A 21687-nucleotide genomic window follows, 5' to 3' on the forward strand; every position below is an offset into this window, starting at 1 on the left:
AAAAAAAATTCTAAAAATACAAATGTAATTAGTTTGACATTTGAAACACGTAGCTCATATTATTCAGGTTAGCGATTCAGGGTCATCATGAACCTCTTGTTTTTCTTTTTATTTTCATGTTAAATTTTTTCGAAAGCTTTTTTATAGACATATCTTTGGTACTTCAAAACATAATGACCTGAAATTAAAAATATTTCTAATTTAAGTTTAGCACAAATCTTTATACTTGGACTGTTTTTAGCTCACCTGAGCAATGCTCAGGTGAGTTATTGTGATCGCTCAATGTTCGGTGTCTGTCGTCTGTCTGTCAACATTTAGCTTGTGTATGCGATAGAGGCTGTATTTTTCAACTGATCTTCATGAAATTTTGTCAGAATGATTACCCTGATGTAATCTAGGCCAAGTTCGAAAACGGGTCATCTGGGTCAAAAACTAGGTCACTATGTCAAATCAAAGAAAAACCTTGTGTATGCGATAGAGGCTGTATTTTTCAATTGATCTTCATGATTTTTGGTCAGAATGATTACCGTGATGAAATCTAGGTCAAGTTCGGAAATGGGTCATCCGGACCCAGTTTTTGACCCCAGATGACCCAATATTGAACTCGTCCAAGATTTTATTGAGAGTAACATTCTGACCAAGTTTCATTAAGACTGGGCCAAAATTGTGACCTCTAGAGTGTTAACAGTCAAACTGTTGACGACGCCAACGACGGACAAGACGACGACGGACACAGGGTGATCACAAAAGCTCACCTCTGAGTACTTTGTGCTCAGGTGAGCTAACAAAGATTGCCAAAAAACTTTTACTAAGAAAGCTCACGCCAACGCCTTCACCGATGCCGAAGCCAGGGCGAGTAGAATAGCACCCCTATTTTTCCGAATAGTGGAGCTAAAAAGGGGGTATAATACTAAATGTTAGCAAAGGTCAAAACTAATCAACAACTATATGAGGTTTGATAATTCTAGCTAAAATATTTTTTTTAATTTTATATAATATGTACTTCCAATTACAGTTAGGTGGCTACTCCTTGGTTCTGTCTATTTTTTGCCATGTAAAAGAAATCTAGCTACTGTTTTCTATTGTTTTCCAAGCCACATAATTATCCAATTGTATGTGCAGAAACCGCCAGGTTTTAGTATAACAAATAAGTCAAATTTCTTTAAGGACAGATTGTGTTTAACTATAACAATGTCAGAATAACTGTTTAATAAAGATCCACAACAGTAGTGATTAAATAACAACAAGTAAAACTTGATTTTACATCAAAGCTGACACATGACAAAATCCAAATCTGATCTGAATATTTCCATCACTTCATCTGCAGCACCATACTCTCTTATGGTATTTATAACAACAGTCATTGAATTAACAAAAATCGTAACACAATGTTTCTCTTTGGTATCACTCTACATTTTGAATAAACTTAAATATCATTGGCAGAACTTATTTATTTTATGAATTTGAGCTAAGGAATATGTACATCAAGACTTCTTCATATACTCTGGATTTTCAATGATCAAATGTCCCTCGCCATACATCTGTCCTATCAAAACCTGAAATACAGTAAGTTGTATCTACTATAAAATATTTAAAGTTTGTTTGCAATGTGCAATAAAATCTCATGGTTTCTACCAAAATGGCTCTTCATTTGTGAATACAAAAACTGTTTTTTTTTATTTATTCATTATTTGATTTCATGAATTGACAGTCCACAAAATTATAATATCACAACAGATACTGCTGTAAATAAATCAATATCATATAGGAGTTGAAATTCTAAAAACATGGTACCGAGTGATGTAAGTTATATTTCTTTCTACATGTATTTCAAATCAAATGTTTATTAACATAGTACTTTTTGTATATCTTAGGATCTGAAAAAAAAATTGCCTTACAACTCTCTGAATCACAATGATTTTACTTTTTATTAAACATAACTAATTAACAATTGACATTTTAGAGATAAACTAGATGTGTGGTCATAGGACATTCATGCTCCCCCCCCCACCCCCCAACATACAACACATACACTCCTGCTCCTTCCTGTCACTGTACATGGTTTTATTTATTACTCTTGGTGAAATATTTTTTAAGGTAAGTGCAACATACGCATTTTTAACTAAGTCAAAGACCATACTTCTGATCAGGCTGAGTGAAACAGAACACCAGGTATCCAACACATGCTATATAACAACCTCTAATGTTTTAGGTCAAATTCTTTTTGAGATACAAGTGATACAAACTTTTGTGCCCTTACGCATATTTTGGACTAAGTCTGTGAAGGCCCATATCTCTGGTCTTGCAGAGTGGAAACCAAAACAAAACTCTGGTGCACAAATTTACATGCACAATAATATTCCTAAAGGTTTAATGACACCAGGTCAAACATTTTTAAGATATATGCAACATAAATTCCACCATAATTCTGGTCTGGCAGACTGAAATCCCAAACAGAAACTCAGGTGCACAACTTCAAATGTAACAAGAGCTCCTTGAACATGAAATGCCCCCCTTGATGCATTCAGTAATTGCACAATTTGTATGTTTGTTTTGGGTTTAACGCCGTTTTTCAACAGTATTTCAGTCATGTAACGGCGGGCAGCTAACCTAACCAGTGTTCCTGGATTCTGTACCAGTACAAACCTGTTCTCCGCAAGTAACTGCCAACTTCCCCACATGAATCAGAGGTGGAGGACTAATGATTTCAGACACAATGTCGTTTATCAAATAGTCACGGAGAACATACGCCCCGCCCGAGGATCGAACTCACGATCCCGCGATTCGTAGACCGACACTCTACCTACTGAGCTAAGCGGGCGGGTCAGTAATTGCACAAGGAACAGAAATTATATGCTCACTGTAATTACAAAAGTTCTACTGTTCTGGTTCAATCTTACCTTGACCTTTAACCTATTAACCTAACGAGAGATCACAGAGTGATCTTGGCGCCCACCACTGAGCCATTTCTGAATGTTCCAAATTTTAAGGTCTCAAGGTCAAAATCAAGGTCAAATTTCACTTCAGTACAAAACACTGTGCATGTGTTCCAAATTTGACAGCTGTGGCTTGAGAAATATGGAAGAAGGTCACTAGGTCAATCTCGAGATCAAAGTTCATTTTGGTACACAAAACTATGCATGTGGTTCAAATTTGAAGGCTGTAGCTTGAGAAATGTGAAAGTAGGTCATTAGGTTGAAATCAAGGTCAAATTTTATTTCTGAAAACAAAACTATGCATGTGGTCCAAATTTGAAGCCTGTACCTTCAGAAATGTGAAAGTAGGTCACTAGGTCAATCTCAAGATCAAAATTCATTTCAGTACACAAAAATATGCATGTGGTTCAAATTTGAAGGCTGTAGCTTGAGAAATGTGAAAGTAGGTCACTAGGTCAATAACAAGGTCAAAGTTTGTTTTTGGTTCACAAACCTATGCATGTGGTCCAAATTTGAAGGCTGTAGCTTGAGAAATGTGAAAGTAGGTCACTAGGTCAATAACAAGGTCAAAGTTTGTTTTTGGTTCACAAACCTATGTATGTGGTCCAAATTTGAAGGCTGTAGCTACAGAAATGTGAAAGTAGGTCACTAGGTCAAGATCAAGGTCAACTCATGTCAAGGTTCATGTTGCCACTGAAAACTATACATGTGGTCCGAATTTGAATGATGTAGGTTATGGACATGAAGATTTTAAGTTTTTCCCTATGTAAGTCTATATGAACCATGTGACCCCCGGGGCGGGGCCATATTTGACCCTAGAGGGATAATTTGAACAAACTAGGTAGAGAACCACAAGATGATGCTACATTACAAATATCAATGCCCTAGTCTTTGTGGTTTGGACAAGAAGATTTTCAAAGTTTTTCCCTCTATAAGTCTATGTAAATCATCTGACTCCCTGGGCGGGCCATATTTGACCCTAGGGGAATAATTTGAACAATCTTAGTAGAGGACCACTAGATGATGTCATATACAAAATATCAAAGTCCTAGGCCCTGTGGTTTTGGACAAGAGGTTTTTCAAAGTTTTTTCCTAATTAAGTCTATATAAACCATGTGACCCCTGGGGTGGGGCCATATTTGACCCCAGGGAAATAATCTGAACAATCTTGGTAGAGGACCACTAGATTTGGCTATATACCAAATATAAAAGCCCTAGGCCCTGTGGTTTTGGACAAGAAGGTCAGAAACCGTTTAACTGTTCCTGGCCAATGTGACCTTGACCTTTGACCTAATGACCTCAAAATCAATAGGGGTCATCTGCTGGTCATGACCAACCTCACTATCAATTTTCCTGAAACTAGGCCCAAGTGTTCTCGAGTTATTGCCCAGAAACCATTTTACTGTTCCTGGTCACTGGAACTTTCATGACCCTAGACCTAAGCGTTCTTGAGTAATCATACGGAAACCGTTTAACCGTTCAGGGTCACTGTGACATTGACCTTTGATATACTGACCTCAAAATCAATAGGGCCTATCTGCTGGTCATGATCAACCTCCCTACGAACTTTCATGACCCTAGACCTAAGCGTTCTTGAGTAATCATACGGAAACCGTTTAACTGTTCAGGGTCACTGTGACCTTGACCTTTGACAAACTGACCTTAAAATCAATAGGGGTCATCTGCTTGTCATGACCAACCTCCCTATCAACTTCCATGATCCTAAGCCAAGTGGTATTGAGTTACCATCCGGAAACCGTTTTACTATTCAGGGTCACTGTGACCTTGACCATTGACATATAGATCTCAAAATTATTAGGGGTCATCTGCTGGTAATGACCAACCTTCCTATCAACTTTCATGATCCTAGGCCCAAGCGTTCTTGAGTTATCATCCAGAAACGGATTGGTCTACATTCCGACCGACCTACCGACATCTGCAAAACAATATACCCCTCCTTCTTCGAAGAGGGCATAATAAAAGAGCTCGTAGAACACGAAATGCTCCTCTTGATGCATTCAGTAATTGTACAAGGAACAGAAATCATTTGGTCACCGTACACAAAAGTTCTACTGTTCTGGGTCAATGTAACCTTTGACCTATTGACCTCAAAATCAATAGGAGGCATCTGCTGATCATGATCAACCTCCCTAATAAGTTTCCTGATCCTATGCCTAGCATTCTCAAGTTATCGTCCGGAAATGGTTTAACTGTTCCGGGTCACTGTGACCTTGACATTTGGCCTACTGACCTTAAAATCAATAGGGGTCAGATCTACAAGTCATGATTCATCTCCCTATCAACTTTCATGATCCTAGGCCCAAGTGTTTTTGAGTTATCATCCAGAAACTGTTTAACTGTTATGGGTCACCTCGACCTTGACCTTTGACCTCAAAATCAATAGGGGTCATCTGCTGCTCAAGACCAACCTCCCTATCAATGTTCATGATCCTGGGCCCAAGCGTTCTCGAGTTATCATCTGGAAACCGTTTAACTGTTTGTGGTCACTGTGACCTTGACCTTTGACCTACTGATCTCAAAATCAATAGGGGTCATGTGCTGGTTATGGCCAACCTTCTATCAACTTTCATGATCCTTGGCCAAAGCCTTCTAGAGTTATCATCCGGAAACAGATTGGTCTACATACCGACCAAACAACATCTGCAAATTAATACACCCCTCTTTGTTCCAAGGGGGACATAATTACAATCCCATAATGTTTTATGACTCTCCAGTCAAATACATTTTTAGATGCAGGCAACACAAACTTTTGCACCATTTTATGCATATTTTTGACAAAGTCAAGGGCCGTAACTTTGGTGTGGCTCTGTGAAATCAAATAAAACACCTGGTGCACAACTTCACATGCCGAATAAAAATCCTGTGAGGTTTGATGAATCAAGGTCAATATTTTTTTAGATATTCATGACACAAATTCATACAGATGGAAAAGGGCAACTCAAAGATCCTCTGCCACAATACATCCATAAATATGGAGGCAAGCTTTTATAGGTTGAAATATAAAATCTGTACCTGTCTCTTTGTAATATCTAGATTTTCTTGCGCTTTACCAAGCAGAGCTAATACTTGTTGCTGATCTGTCACTTCTTTATTAGCACGGAACTCATAGCGTGTTTTCTCAAGTGCATACATTCTGAAAAATCAAAAGCAAAAGTCATACCAAAATATCATTTTTGTATTACTGCAAAGGCATTTAATTTTGTGGGCATGAAATTAAGTGGTTTCACCAAAACTGACTATTACATATGGATATGACAGTACAATAGCCTCTGCCATAAAATAATCCATTGTTTGTGCAGAGTATTCTGTAGAAGTAGAAGCATAATGGTGATTCTTTGACAGCACAATGGAGAAAACACATTAGCACAGAGTTCATCACCAAAAATGGAAACACTATGAACAGAGACCCGAGACATGCATGTCCTATGACTGAAAGGTAAAGGGACTGCCAAGCAAGGGAGCAACCGGTACAATTTTTCAGGTGTTTGTACGACACAGTTCAAACCTTGACCTTCCACACTCACAGCTGACACTCTAACATTGAGCAGCATGTACAGTCAACTTTTCCCCCAGACAACTCCCCCCAATTTTGGTCATTTTTGGTCCTCCTTTTCCTGGCCCCCACTTTTCATACCCCGTCTTTATATGACACGGCAATTTTCAAACATTGACCTTCCACACTCAAAGCTGACACTCTAACATTGAGCAGCATGTACAGTCAACTTTTCCCCCAGACAACTCCCCTCAATTTTGGTCATGTTAAAAGACTGAAAGACTTTGCTCCCTCTTTAATTGGTGCAAATTGTGCTGCTCATCCTTGTTCTCTAGCTACTTCCCAAGCTACAAAATCTATCCCTGAACTGGAATCATACAGTAGAACAGTCACAAATGTATTCTACTACTTCTCCAATTCTGCCTTGAGGTCCAATAAATTATCAGAAATTCAGTCTCTGCTAAATCTGCCATCCCTGAAGTTTGCCAACATCCATTCAGTCCGATGGCTTTCACTTCAGAATGTTGTTGAAGTTTTGTACTGCTCGTATCCTGCATTAGTTGTAGGACTTGAACATGAAGCTGTAACCAACAAAAGGACTATTAAACGAAGTTGTACAGTACAAGTTTATAGGTTTTACACACTTGTTGATGGACATATTACCTTTCAATGGAAGACTAAGTAAGACATTTCAAACCAGTGCATTTGATTTCAGCAGAATAAGCCCAGCTGTGTCTGCTACTTGTGAGGCCTTGGAAGACCTACTGGAGGCTGAAGGTGTTTACATGGATAAACTGTTAGGCTTTCTGAGCTCAGAAGAAGACAATACAAAATATGTGTAAGTAAGACCTTTGTCAGAAACAAAGCTTCTGTAGCTAAAGAAAATGTATCAGACAAGAGATCACAGAGTGATCTTGGCGCCCACCAATGTGCCATTTTTGAGTGTTCCAAATTTCAAGACTTATTGATTAGCTCAACGTCAAATTTCATTTCCGTACACAACACTGTGCATGTGGTCCATGCATGTGGTCCAAATTTGAAAACTGTAGCTTGAGAAATGTGAAAGTAGGTCACTAAATCAATTTCAAGGACAAAGTTCTTTGTACACAGAACTATGCATGTGTATCAAGTTTGAAGGCTGTAGTTTGAGAAATTTGAAAGTAGGTCACTAGGTCAGTCTTAAGGTCAAAGTTTATTTCAGTACACAAAACTACGCAAGTGGTCCAAATTTGAAGGCTGTAGCTTGAAAAATGTGAAAGTAGGTCACCAGGTCAAAATCAAGGTCAAATTTCATTTCAGAACACAAATCTATGCATGTGATCCAAATTTGAAGCCTGTACCTTCAAAAATGTTAAAGTAGGTCACTAGGTCAATCTCAAGGTCAAAGTTTGTTTTGGTACACAAAACTATGCATGTGGTCCAAATTTGACGGCTGTAGCTTGAGAAATGTGGAAGTAGGTCACTAGGTGAAAATCAAGGTCAAATTTCATTTCGGAACACAAAACTATGCATGTGGTCCAAATTTGAAGCCTTTACCTTCAAAAATGTGAAAGTAGGTCACTAGGTCAATGTCAAGGTCAAAGTTTTTTTCGGTGCACAAAACTATGCATGTGGTCCAAATCTGAAGGCTGTAGCTACAGAAATGTGAAAGTAGGTCACTAGGTCAAAACCAAGGTCAACTCATGTCAAGGTTCATCTTGCTACTCAAAACCATACATGTGGTCCAAATTTGAATGTTGTAGGTTATTGACAAGAAGATTTTAAAAGCTTTTCCCTATATAAGTCTATATGAACCATGTGACCCCCGGGGCGGGGCCATATTTGACCCTAGGGGGATAATTTAAACAAACTTGGTAGAGAACCACTAGATAATGCTACATTACAAATATCAAAGCCCTAGGCTTTATGGTTTGGACAAGAAGATTTTCAAGGTTTTTCCCTATATAAGTCTATGTAAATCATGTGACCCCGGGCGGGGCCATATTTGACCCTAGGGGGATAATTTGAACAATCTTAGTAGAAGACCACTAGATGATGTCACATACAAAATATCAAAGCCCTAGGCCCTGTGGTTTTGGACAAGAGGTTTTTCAAAGTTTTTCCCTATATAAGTCTATATAAACCATGTGACCCATGGGGCGGGGCCATATTAGACCCCAGGGAAATAATTTGAATCATCTTGGGAGAGGACCACTAGATGATGCTTCATACCAAATATCAAAGCCCTAGGCCCTGTGGTTTTGGACAAGAAGATTTTCAAAGTTTTTCCCTATATAAATCTATAGAAATTATAGAAATAAACAAAGGGCAATAACTCACTAAAAAAATTGTTGAACCAGTCTGATTTTCAGGGGGACACAACTAGGGTACCAATACATCATTCTGACAAAGTTGGTCAAAATCCCCCCAGTAATTTCTGAGGAGATGCGATAACGAGAAATTGTTAACGGACGGACTGACGGACGGATGGACGGACCACGGACGCAGAGTGATTTGAATAGCCCACCATCTGATGATGGCGGGCTAAAAATGTTAATGGGTTTGGAGGGTTTGATGAGTATGATGATGATGATGACATTTTGCTGAATGGGGTTAGTGACAATACAAACTGTGTTCATTTGAAATATGTAGATATTCAGAAAGAAATGGTGAACAGAGATACTGAGCAATACATTGCAAAGATAGTAGAAAATCTTAGAAATAGGTTTGGTGATCTTGGAATGTTGGAAGTGCTAAGTGTACTGGATCCAAATGTACTTAAGAACAAGAACACTGCCTTGCGGGTCACTGTGGTGCTGACGCTCATTTGATTTTTTTGTATAATAGAAATATTGTCCTACCCATGATTTTCTAAGTCTAAAAAGGGCCATCATTCTTGCAAAAAGCAGGACAGAGTTATGTTTCTTGATGTACAGGGTCCGCTTATGATGGTGAAAAACTGTTGCAAGTTTTAAAGCAATAACTTTGATAGTTTATGAGAAAAGCTGACTTAAACATAATACTCGACCAAGAAAACTGATTTTCTAAGTCCAAAAGGGGCAATAATTATTGCAAAAAGCAGGATGGAGTTATGTTTCTTGATGTACAGGGTCAGCTTATGATGGTGAACAAGTGTTGCAAGTTTTAAAGCAATAGCTTTGATAGTTTAAGAGAAAAAGTTGACCTAAACATAAAACTTAACCAAGAAATCTGATATTTTCGAAGTCCAAAAGGGGCCATAAATCTTGTAAAAAGCAGGATGGAGTTATGTTTCTTGCTGTACATGGTCAGCTTATGATGGTGAACAAGTGCTGCAAGTTTTAAAGCAATAGCTTTGATAGTTTAGGAGAAAAGCTGACCTAAACATAAAACTCAACCAAGAAAACTGATTTTCTAAGTCCTAAAGGGGCAATAATTCTTGCAAAAAGCAGGATGGAGTTATGTTTCTTGATGTATAGGGTCAGCTAATGATGGTGAACAAGTGTTGCAAATTTCAAAGCAATAGCTTTGATAGTTTAGCAGAAAAGTTGACCTAAACATAAAACTTAACCAAGAAATCTGATATTTTCTAAGTACAAAAGGGGCCATAAATCTTGCAAAAAAGCAGGATGGAGTTATGTTTCTTGCTGTGCAGGGTCAGCTTATGATGGTGAACAAGTGTTGCAAGTTTCAAAGCAATAGCTTTGATAGTTTAGGAGAAAAGCTGACCTAAACATAAAATTTAACCAGGCAATGCTGATGCCAACACCAATCAAGTGATGACAATAACTCATCATTTTTTTTTAAAAATCAGATGAGCTAAAAATGTGTCATGTTTATCAACTTTTGGGAAAGAGGAAATATTGAAATTGGCAAAGCATTTTGATGTTGACCCTGTTAAATTGAGATCAGAGTATGTTACCTATAATAGACTTGTCACTGGAAGTTATAAAGACTTGAACTTGCATGAGGTTTGCTTAAAAGTTACAAAAGATCATGAGTCCATGTTACCCACTATATATACATGCCTTAAAATGTGTTGCGTGATTCCTGTAAGCAGTGTTACATGTGAGCGTGGGTTTTCAACCCAAAACAGAATTAAGTCCAGACTGCGCACAAACCTGAACAATGAAACTTTGAACAGGTTGATGAGAGTTTCAGAGGAAGGGCCACCTTTGAAAGACTTCAATATAGATAAAGCTGTCCTCCTATGGAGGAAGAAAGCCAGGAAATGCTAAGTACTGGTTGCTTGATGACAGATCAGACCTATGTATTGTGTAGTACTGGTTGCTTGATGTTAGATGTATTGTGTACTACCGCTTGCTTGATGATGCAAGATGTATTGTGTTATGGTTTCAATGATTTATGCACTGTTATCAATGATTTATGCACTGTTATCAATGATTTATGCACTGTTATCAATGATTTATGCACTGTTGAAACATTGTATTGTCTTTATCTATATATCAGAAATAGATATTTTTAAAAATAAAGTTGAATAAACAATGTCATTGTTATTTAAGGCATCGCCACAGTCACAACTCAATATCAGTTCATATTTTAAGGCAGAGTATTTTTCCCTTGAAAATTGCACTAAAGCCTTAACAGCCGGTCAAATTATCATCAACATAGAAGCATATGATGATTTATAGTACATATGCCGCTTGTAAAATGTTTGAGTCTCGTTTAGATCGAAAGTTTACCCCAAAATATTGAAATCTTATGTACAGTCAAACTCCAATATAAAAAATATTGCAAAGACAAAATTTAGTTCATTTTAATGCTGCAAACTCTTATGGATTTTTGTCAAAATTGTTCCTGGTTGTTGCATTAGACACAAAAAGACAACCCCATGTAAATTTAATTTAAAATGTTGTTTGTACATGCATTACTGACCACAGCTATCTAGGTAAACCTATACACAAAAGGTCCTATAATATCACCTGTTTATATACGTGTAAATTATGTGTGAAAAGATAACACAAATTGGATAAATTTATGGTGTTGGGATTTTTCTGTATAATTCAGTAATCAGGTAAAATTTCAAAATAATTTCTTAAGACTTTGTTCTTCACGGTCTGCTCACAATTGGCTGTAATTATCTTTTAAATGTATTGAATATTATCGAGTTTGACTGCACGTAAAATTGCAAAATTTAGTCATTTTGGCCGGAGAAAAATATCAAGGCATAACCCATGCAGAAATATTTTCCTGTTCTCAGGAAGTCCCAGGATTATCCTGGGATATCCTGGGATTCTTATAGCAAGGCTGCAAGAAAGTCCTGAAGACAGGACTTTAACACTAAAAGACAGGACTTTTGATAGAAAATTTGTCCTGTTCACAGGAAAAAGACAGGACTTTTACTAAAAGATACATATTGAAAAAAAGGTAATTAATTTGAAACATGATCTTGTAATGGTCTAGTAAGTTAATTACATCCTGGTGTGGAAGACCCATATTTTGGGAGAAACTGTATCATTAAGCACATGTGATTATAGTGTTTTCAGTATAACAGGAATATATTCTATATTTGTGGTAAGTTAGCATATTATTTCTGTATAAACTTTTAGAAATGATACATAATGTACTCCTTCATTTAATGATTTTACAAAACAGTGTTATATAGGAAGTATTTTTCTTTAAAATTAGTCAAAAATGTGTTACTACACTTTAGGTTATCTGTACATGTTTGATCAAAGACATTTTCACTCTAGTGAACAGATCATAGAATGATAAGAGCTTTTTGCTCAATATGAAGCTCATAATTTGATGATTTTAGACTAAATTGTAGTATTTTCTCCTATATTTTTTGACATGACTGCACATATTTGAGCTGATTTATGATGTGCCAAGAAATTAATATTTCTGCTATGACAGATTATGTACATGATGAATGCTTTTTAACTACAAAATATTTTTGATATTAGGAAATGATAATCCTTGCAGGATACTCTTACTGTTCACATAAATTTTATTTAAATTTAACAGTCAGTTTCTTAACTGTATTTCCCGCCAAAGTGAATTTCAAATCATGTTTACAAGGTTCTAGGGTTCCTTGAAGACAGGACAATTGTCCTGAGATTTCCTGATCAGGAATTCCTGGAATTTCCTGAAGACAGGACAATTGTCCTGAAATGTCCTGACAACAGGAATTCCTGGGATTTCCTGAAGACAGGACAATTGTCCTGGGATATCCTGACTTCAAGAATTCCTGGGATTTCCTGAGAACAGGACAATATAATTAATAATAGTTCTGATGTCCTGTTTTTTCCTGTTCATAGGAAAATCCTGGGATTGTCCCATTCCCATTTAACGGCGTGAAAAGTCCCAGGACTATCCCAGGAATTCCTGAGATAATTTCAGGACATTATCCCAGGATAGTCCTGGGACTTCCTGGGATAATCCCAGGATTTCCTGTTCTTTTTTCGCACGGGAATACAGGTAGTGAAATGCACATCCTTTTACTTGCATATGTTCACATAGATATTTAGAACATAATTATGACAAAATTATTGACTTTATTGTTACCACTTAGTCATCTTTTTTTCTATGAAAATTTGTTATAAAATTTTGAGTCAAATGGCTGCCACTGTGGCGATGCCTTTAAGTGTGTAAGCAATGTCGTGCTCACGTCTGCTAAACTTCTCTCTAAATTTCAAAACTGCTCCCTATTTTTGGAGATTTGTATTTAAACACCGCTTTTACGACATTATATAATTAAAACATATTAAAATTGTAAAGGCATTTACAGTTGCTCTTTTATATTATTGTATTAGTTGCTATATATGCGAAAAATATCTTACAGTTATGTACTTCAAAAATGTAGTTAAAGTCGTAAAATTTTGACAACCCTGTTCTGAAGTTTCATTAAGATATGGTCATAAATGTGGCCTCTACAGTGTTGACTAGCTTTTCCTTTGATTTGACTTGGTGACGTAATTTTTGATCCTACATGACCCAGATTCAAACTGGACCTTGAGACCCAGATTCAAGCTGGACCTTGAGACAATCAAGATTAACATTCTGACCAAGATTCATGAAGATACAGTCATAAATGTGGCCTCTAGAGTGTTAAAAAGCTTTTCCTCTGATTTGACCTGGTGACCTAGTTTTTGAACCAAGATAACCCAATATCAAACTCGTACAAGATTTTATTGAGAGTAACATTCTGACCAAGTTTCATTAAGATTGGGCCAAAATTGTGACCTCCAGAATGTTAACAAGCTTTTCCTTTGACTTGACCTGATGACCTAGTTTTTGACCCCAGATGACCCAATATCAAATTTGTCCAAGATTTTATTGAGGATAACATTCTGACCAAGTTTCATTAAGATTGGGCTAAAATTGTGACCTAAGCTTTTTCTTTGATTTGACCTGGTGACCTAGTTTTTGACCCAGATGACCCAATATCGAACTTGTCCAAGATTTTATTGACAGTAACATTCTGACAAAGTTTCATTAAGATTCGGCCAAAATTGTGACCTCTAGAGTGTTAACAAGCTTTTCCTTTGATTTGACCTAGTGACCTAGTTTTTGACCCCAGATGACCCAATATTGAATTCATCCAAGACTTTATTGAGGGTAACATTCTGACCAAGTTTCATTAAGATTGGGCCAAAATTGTGACCTCTAGAGTGTTAACAAACTTTCCTTTTGATTTGACCTGGTGACCTAGTTTTTGACCCCAGATGACCAAATATCGAACTCATCCAAGATTTTATTGAGGATGACATTCTGACCAAGTTTCATTAAGATTGGGCAAAAATTGTGACCTCTAGAGTGTTAACAGTCAAATTGTTGACGACGACAGACGGACGGACGATGACGGACACAGGGCGATCACAAAAGCTCACCTTTGAGCACTTCGTGCTCAGGTGAGCTAAAAACCAATTGCAATTGAATAATTTGGAAGTGGTCGACTTTATCATCTGTCTGAGTTTATCATCAGTACCAGTAGTATAATCTTTTTAAAAACGATATATTAATGGTGGCGCGTGGAAATATTATAGAAAGATGAGGGTCAAAATTTCAATACTTCAAATTTTATGAGTTGTTTATACTAAATATTGATTATCTTTTTTTTGTATTCTTTCTCTTTATGATTTTGAGCGCAAAACGTCTATGTTCCCGCAAGGTGTTTGGCAGGCTGGTAGCATTGCCCGATCGGGCTTTCGACATAAAAACTAATTTCATTTTTGAGAGATGAGCATAATTTTGTTTGTTTTTGATTTTCATAAGATCAGTCAATGTTTAGATTAATTAAAGTTTGATATACTACAGGTTAGCCAGTTAATCCATTTATATTTTAACACTTATTCCTATAATCTAAATCTACTCATATATTTCATTATTAGATTACATAATTAAAACTTGAATCCATTTGAATAACATAGAAAAAACATTAATCATTAAGAAATCTCAACAAATTGACATTTAAAAAGATCAATTGATTAAGTTGACTACATGTACATGTATGTTACCCTAAATTCAGTGGAAGTGGCTATTCCTACGGTCCCGTAAGAACAGCCTCATGGGCTATTCCTACGGCTGTCCAGTAAGAATAGTGAAATAGCCCACAGGTGGCTATTCCTACGGTTCTAAAGACAGTTTCGTATGTCCATACTGAATTGCATTGTACTGAAATAATTCAAATGTTATATTTTTGAACAAATTGTTTACTTTTCAGTATCACACCGAGAGAACAGGAAGTGATTTCGAATAATGGAAAAGGCTAATTTATGTCTATGTGTAATATTGTTGTCATCGAATGATATATATGTATAGATATATGCAACAAATCAATCAATTCAATTAATGTAATGATAATAGTGTGAGCAATAAATATGTCATTATTTTAAGTTTACCATGTTTACATCATGTTTTGAATATCATGTTACACATTGTATGTTCGCTTCATGTCTCGGTGATAAGACATATAAAAATAGAAAAGATAAATAAAGATTGACAAAAGTAAACAATTTGTTCGAAAATATACCAGTTGAATTAATTCAGTACAATACAATACAAGATGGACATACAAAACTGTCTTTAGAGCCGTAGGAATAGCCACCTGAGGGCTATTTCACTATTCTTACGGAAGAGCCATAGGAATAGCCTGTGAGGCTATTCTCAGGGACCGTAGGAATAGCCACTTCCAAATTCAGTGTACATTTTATAGAAGGCAGTGGCTAGAGAACCGGAATCGGTTCCCTAGACAGCGAACTTATTCGTCTGGAACCGGTTCTCTAGCCAAACTACCGTGCATAGGCTAGGGAACCGGAATTTTATTTCTATGCATAAAGCCGCCGAAATTCACTGTTTCTTTTGGTAAGTATCATGCATGTTATTATCTTGATTAATTTTGCCATCTCAGCAAGCCATGCCCTTTCATTTATTTGTGTTTACTGTGTCTCCAAAAGTGTACTCACCGCATACTGTCCGCCATATTGGAATGATAAAATAAACTAGTACGAATGAATGCGGAAATCGTCGGCATTGAAGCAAGCCGAAATAAACTTGAAATTTAAACTTAAAAGGTACAATAAAATAAAAGAAACAATTAAAAACAAATTAAGTAATTTCTGTTAATTTGTATTGATCACATATCTTTAAACGTGAAGTGCCGAGGTGTTACAAACCAGTATTTTAAGTGATCAAAGAATCCGCAGGAAGTTTTAATGGGGATTAAGTTAGTTTGTACATCTATAAACATGTAATGACGCTAATAGAAATCAATATTATTTCATATTTAAACAATTTAAACATAGTACATGTTTAAAGCAAATAACATTTAAAAAAAAAACAAAAACAAAAAAACAGCAAAGTAGTTCGTACTAGTTTGTATCATTACAATATGGCGGACACGGTATGCGGCAGTACACTTTTGGAGACAGTAAACGGAGATAAACGCAAGGGCATGGTAAAATTAATTAAGATAATAATATGCATGACACTTACCAAGAAAACAAGTGGATTTTGACAGCATTATGCATAGGGCGTAAAAAAAAAATTGTTTGTTTCCGGTGACCCGACCTACCCTATTTTTTTACTGCCGACCCTAAACTTTTTTAGCGGTAAAATCGGGCCGCATATTTTTGCAAATAAGTATATTATTATTTTTATAGCTCTTTGCACGAATGGACTACTCCACCGATCGGGCCAGTGGTTTTTTGGTGGTAACTTTACCAATTGAGAAATTACATCACGCAAAATTACCTGGATTGACTGGAATTTACCCGCGAATCGTAAAAATATTAAAACGTCCTGCTGGTAATTTTCCATTCCACAAGCACGTGCGCCCTATCGTAATATCTAATTTACATCGCGGTTACTTTTGACACAAAAAACGCGCATAGTGCATTCATTTTTTAATATAATTGCTTCAAATTTTCAACACCGCTTGAGAACTAATACAGTTTGAGTTCTATAACAATTTTAATAAGATATCCACAGGAATGTAGGCAAAATTCTTTAACCCTTTACTCCATAGATACGCTTTTTACCACCTCTATCCATTCCCTGATAGATACCCTTTTTACCACCTCTATCCATTCCCTGATAGATACTCTTTTTGACGCCTTCAAGTTTAAAAGCAAATTATGAATAAAGTACAACATCAAGGAATCCCACAAAAGCATTTTTGTAAATTTTAAAACATGTACAAATGATATCTGTCAAAAAAATATATGGTTTATATTTGATTTTTAATGGTAATTTAAACCTGAAATGAGGTAGTGTATTTATGGAAAATTACTGTGAGGAAAGTTTCATCTTGAGCTAGAATTAGCCTGATCAAGGCTAATTATACCTCCAAGTTTATCTTTACAAATTATGAATTTGTGTAGTACTTATTTGTACAAATTGTGAATTTGTGCAAGCTAAAAATAGTACTGTAAATTTTTTCTAGGTTTCTGCATTTCCCAGGTGATCTAGAAAGCGGAACTTTTTTTTTCAATGGATTTATATAAAAAATATACAATTTATGATGGATTAAAAAAGTAACTGTTGCAAATACATATTGGTCTGGTTTACCCTGAAGACAAATTAACAGCTAATTACCTGCTGCACTAAGGAATTTTATGACATATGTCTGTATATTACCTATCAGTGTGGGGTATGGTTGATTGGGGTGATCTTTGGATAATTGGCGTGTGCTATGGATAATTGTAGGCAACTTTGATGTTAATCCAATTAAGAAATTTTACTGATAAGTGTTTTTATAAGCTGATAAAATTGCTTTTGATCACTTATTCTTATAAAAACATTGTGTAACTAATATACCAGGGGAAAAATGCAGAAATAAATAAGTACCATCAATAGAAAAGTAGCTAAAATTATTATAGAAAAGTAAACTAATGGGTTTAAAGCTTTGTATGTCAAGAAATATTTATCACACTTTTATGTAAAATGTACCATTAGAAAGAAAATTTAATTGTGAAAAAACTTTATGTTGGTTACTAAGTGTTTAAAACAATATTAAATATAGTAATATTGAATCGAATAACACAGGTATAAATTCTGCAATTTTCCCCCAATATCCTGTATGGAGATAGTGTACTGATTATCAGTAAAGCTGTATGGATATGATAAGCCTAATTAGGCTAAATGTATATGGAGTAAAGGGTTAAAAACGATAAAATTTTCATATAATGTTTTGTAAAATTTCTAACAGCGCGATCTTGATTATTTACTTCTTTCTTAAAGTAAATAAACGGTACATACTATGGTAATAAAATTCAGACTTTTGACCAGAATGTACAAAAAAACACAATTAAAAAATCTTAAATAATGAAAAAGCGGCAGCAATTTAAATACAGTCGAAACTCGGTATCTCGAATTTCAAGGGACCGTGCTTTTTATTTCGAGATAACCGAAATTCGAGTTATGAGGAGGGACGTACATGGACGAAATAATTACACATTACGAGAAGATTTAATAAAAAATAAAAACTGTTTCCTTGATGCCGTGTATACGCTGTCGGCACTTTAGGCGTACACGATTCCATACAGTTCATGTTTATCAAAGTTTTCAGTTTTTCGAAGAATAATAGTGATACCAACCTCAAATGTTTTTGAGTCAAGTTTCCTATTTGTACTATGTTTCTCTGCCGGAGGATTGACAGCATTTCGATCTGACATTTTGAACGAATGATGCTTTCCCCCAAGAAGTTAATTTTTATACAGTCTCATCGCAATTACCTCTAATTAATCCTTATTAAAGATCCCAACTGCTCAAACTAATTAATTCATTAGTTTAAATTAAAAGCAATTTTCATAACGTCTCAAAAACAAATGACTGCTGATTAAAGAAATCTAAGGTTTACATCAAACAATTATCATTATGGCACGTGCAAACAAGTATGATGTCATCTCAGTGTGATAATCGCCGCACCTTTGATATGTCGGCATCACGGCTTTCTGGTTAGGCAATAAACATGGACATGTGTTAAAAACCAATCATATTCACAAAGACGTGTGAAATTTTATCGCATATTTTTCTCACTTCGGCTTACCGAGTTTACAATGCACTTGAATTTTATTGATGGGACTGAAAATCACTTTCGACACATCCGGAGTCTCGGTAAGTCAAATTTTGACGTAACCGAAGTTGAATTACATATATAAAGAAGGAAATTTGACGGGACTTGAAAAAATCTTCGACTTAAGCGGAATTTCGAGGTAAGCGAGTTTGAGATACCGAGTTTCGACTGTACATGGAGTAAAACGATTTTTGGCAAACAGATTTCTGTTAGCACGGCAGAATAGGTTACGTGACCTCGTGAACGTAAATAGAAATGTGGTTTTAAAATAAAGCAGTATGATGTTGTTGCGGATTTTAATAAGTTTTAAATTATTCATTGTACATGTATTTTTTGACACAACACTTTGTTAGATATTCTTTTCAAACAATAATGTAAAATTCCTTGAGGGCAAATAGGTCACAGAGGTAGGCTATCCACTATCATCGTTCAAGGTTTGACACATTTACATGTCAGTTTATTCGGGATATTGCACATTCGCTTTAAAAAAAAGATAAAGAAAAAACTTTTTTATTGATTTCTTCTCAATAATTTAAGGAATTGAGAAAGTACGATTAGACAGTGATGTGTCACATGGCGCGAAAACATGACGTAATGCATGACAATCTCGGGCAACTATACCGCTTTGATCTCCACTTCAGATGCCATAATACCGACACACTTCTTTTAGCTCTTTGAGGGGGTGTTAATTGATGATGAAAACAAGGCTAATTACTTAGTTTATCGTCAGAATAATTACCGATAATTGTTAATTTTTTTTTTTCACTTTCAACACGGGTCGACGTCGGGTGGATGATGATTATTGTGTCCATATTTTGGGACACTTTACAAAATAATTATTTTTCGGGATAACAGATTGCTAGTCTTCCATTTTTAAATATTTTGGAAATAAGCCCTGTTTCTTTGAGTCAACTGAAGTTATGACGTTTGGAGGTCCACTAAAGTCTGAGCAGGTCTATTAGATTTCAGCAGTTGGTGGACCTGCTGAAAAAAGTTAAGGTCGAGGCCTGCAGAGGCTTGAAAAGTCAGGTTTTAGATGGGATTTATAGTAGTAGTAAGACATTGAACAACCACTTGCAGCTTTAATAATTCACAATTTGGGCATACCAGTCAAAACTTCATTGTCTGGCATTTCCAGTTAATCCAGAATTTTAGATTGGGGTAGGGGGTGATGGTATTAATCTCAATGCAGATCAAAGATGCAAATCATATTCCTGGCCAGTGTGCTTTTACTTGGTTTTAGTTTGAAATATAAATGTTGGTTGTTGAATAATATTCAATATTAAAATTATATTATTTAAAGAGAGAATCCACAGCAAGATTTTATTCAAGTTTCACGTTTAATTAAATATAAACCATGTTCTCCGCAAGTAATTGCCAACTTCTCCACATGAATTAGCGGCGGAGAATGAATGATATAGGACACAACGATCCTATGACCACTTGATCCGTAGATCGACTGCTCTACCTTGAGCTAATCGGATGGGCTTATAAATCTGGAAATGAAAAAACAACAACAACAAAACACAAACATGTAAAGCAAATATTTATTTCATAATATTTAAATACACAATCAAATGGCATTTTATATTGCTAAAACATCATCAAAGTCATTGTACATCCGGGTGTAAATCAAACATAACAATAGGATGCATGTTTATAGGGTTTATAATTTCCCTGTTTGAAACTACGATAGTGTTAGGTTTAAAAAAAAAAAAAAAAAAAAATGCCTACCTACCTACCCTATTTTTTTTGGCCATGTCACTGGAAACAAACAATTTTTTTTTTAGGCCTAGAAATAAAATTCCGGTTCCCTAGCCTATGCACTGTATTTTGCTTAGAGAACCGGTTCCGGACGAATAAGTTCGCTGTCTAGGGAACAGATTCCGGTTCTCTAGCCACTGCCTTTATAGAAATTATTATGGTCCATAAAGTAACAAATTATCTTTATAAATGCCATAACAACCTATACAAAATATATAAAAAAGATTTCAAACATCAAACAACAAAATATTTCACGATATTTTCAGTATATTAAAAATTGGGGGTGAAAAGTCTAGGGTTTGTAAAATTGGGGGTGAAAAGTCCTGGGAGGAAATGTCTTGGGGGTGAAATGTCTAGGGGAGGAAAATGCTTGGGGGTGAAACGTCTGAAAGTCGTCAAATACGATCTAAAAACTTTATGTAAAAATTACCTAAAATTGTAAGAATTAAACTTTTTGCATTCCCGTATTAGCCTCCTGTAGAGACTAAGAGCCTGCGCTCGTGTACTTGACATACTTGGAGATTTGTATTTAAACACCGCTTTTACGACATTATATAATTAAAACATATTAAAATTGTAAAGGCATTTACAGTTGCTCTTTTATATTATTGTATTAGTTGCTATATATGCGAAAAATATCTTACAGTTATGTACTTCAAAAATGTAGTTAAAGTCGTAAAATTTTGACAACCCTGTTCTGAACTGAGCACAACAACTGAAAGCAAAATCTAATAAACACTGATAAATTATCATATATTCAAGACATTGCAAAGTAAATGCAAGAATGCGAAATCTCTTCAAACGCTATCGGTAAGTGTTGTGGATGAAAAGCCTGCCAAACCTCATTTGCCTCTCTGTGCATTATAACAACAACATTTTATTTAGGAAGGTGTCGGCCCGGTACAGTTTCTCGGAACTTCTTTGCTGTATAGTAAAACAAGCACTTTTGGACATGGATTGTGAATTTCACAACAAAA

General features: G+C 35.7%; 1 protein-coding gene across 1 annotated transcript; it reads right to left on the reverse strand.

Annotated features, from left to right (window-relative positions):
* Positions 1 to 727: 727 nt before the first annotated feature.
* LOC128555014 (LYR motif-containing protein 4-like) lies at positions 728 to 21230 on the reverse strand. The gene is made up of 3 exons (XM_053536359.1): positions 21141 to 21230; positions 5970 to 6090; positions 728 to 1556 (listed from the first exon to the last, which is right to left on the reverse strand). Exons 1-3 carry the CDS (start codon positions 21221 to 21223, stop codon positions 1485 to 1487), a joined length of 276 nt encoding a protein of 91 aa, XP_053392334.1. The 5' UTR covers positions 21224 to 21230; the 3' UTR covers positions 728 to 1484.
* Positions 21231 to 21687: the final 457 nt, after the last annotated feature.

Source organism: Mercenaria mercenaria, unplaced genomic scaffold, assembly GCF_021730395.1.
Source record: "Mercenaria mercenaria strain notata unplaced genomic scaffold, MADL_Memer_1 contig_94, whole genome shotgun sequence".
NCBI classification, from domain to species: Eukaryota; Metazoa; Mollusca; class Bivalvia; order Venerida; family Veneridae; genus Mercenaria; species Mercenaria mercenaria.

What these genes read in the sequence shown, in the direction of transcription:
- LOC128555014 (XM_053536359.1), bottom strand. Translation starts at nt 21,223, where the DNA reads ATGTCAAGTACACGAGCGCAGGCTCTTAGTCTCTACAGGAGGCTAATA. An exon ending in TTTAATTCTTACAATTTTAG is followed by an intron (nt 6,091 to 21,140) that starts GTAATTTTTACA and finishes TTGATTTTTCAG; the next exon opens with AATGTATGCACTTGAGAAAA. An exon ending in TAGATATTACAAAGAGACAG is followed by an intron (nt 1,557 to 5,969) that starts GTACAGATTTTA and finishes ACTGTATTTCAG; the next exon opens with GTTTTGATAGGACAGATGTA.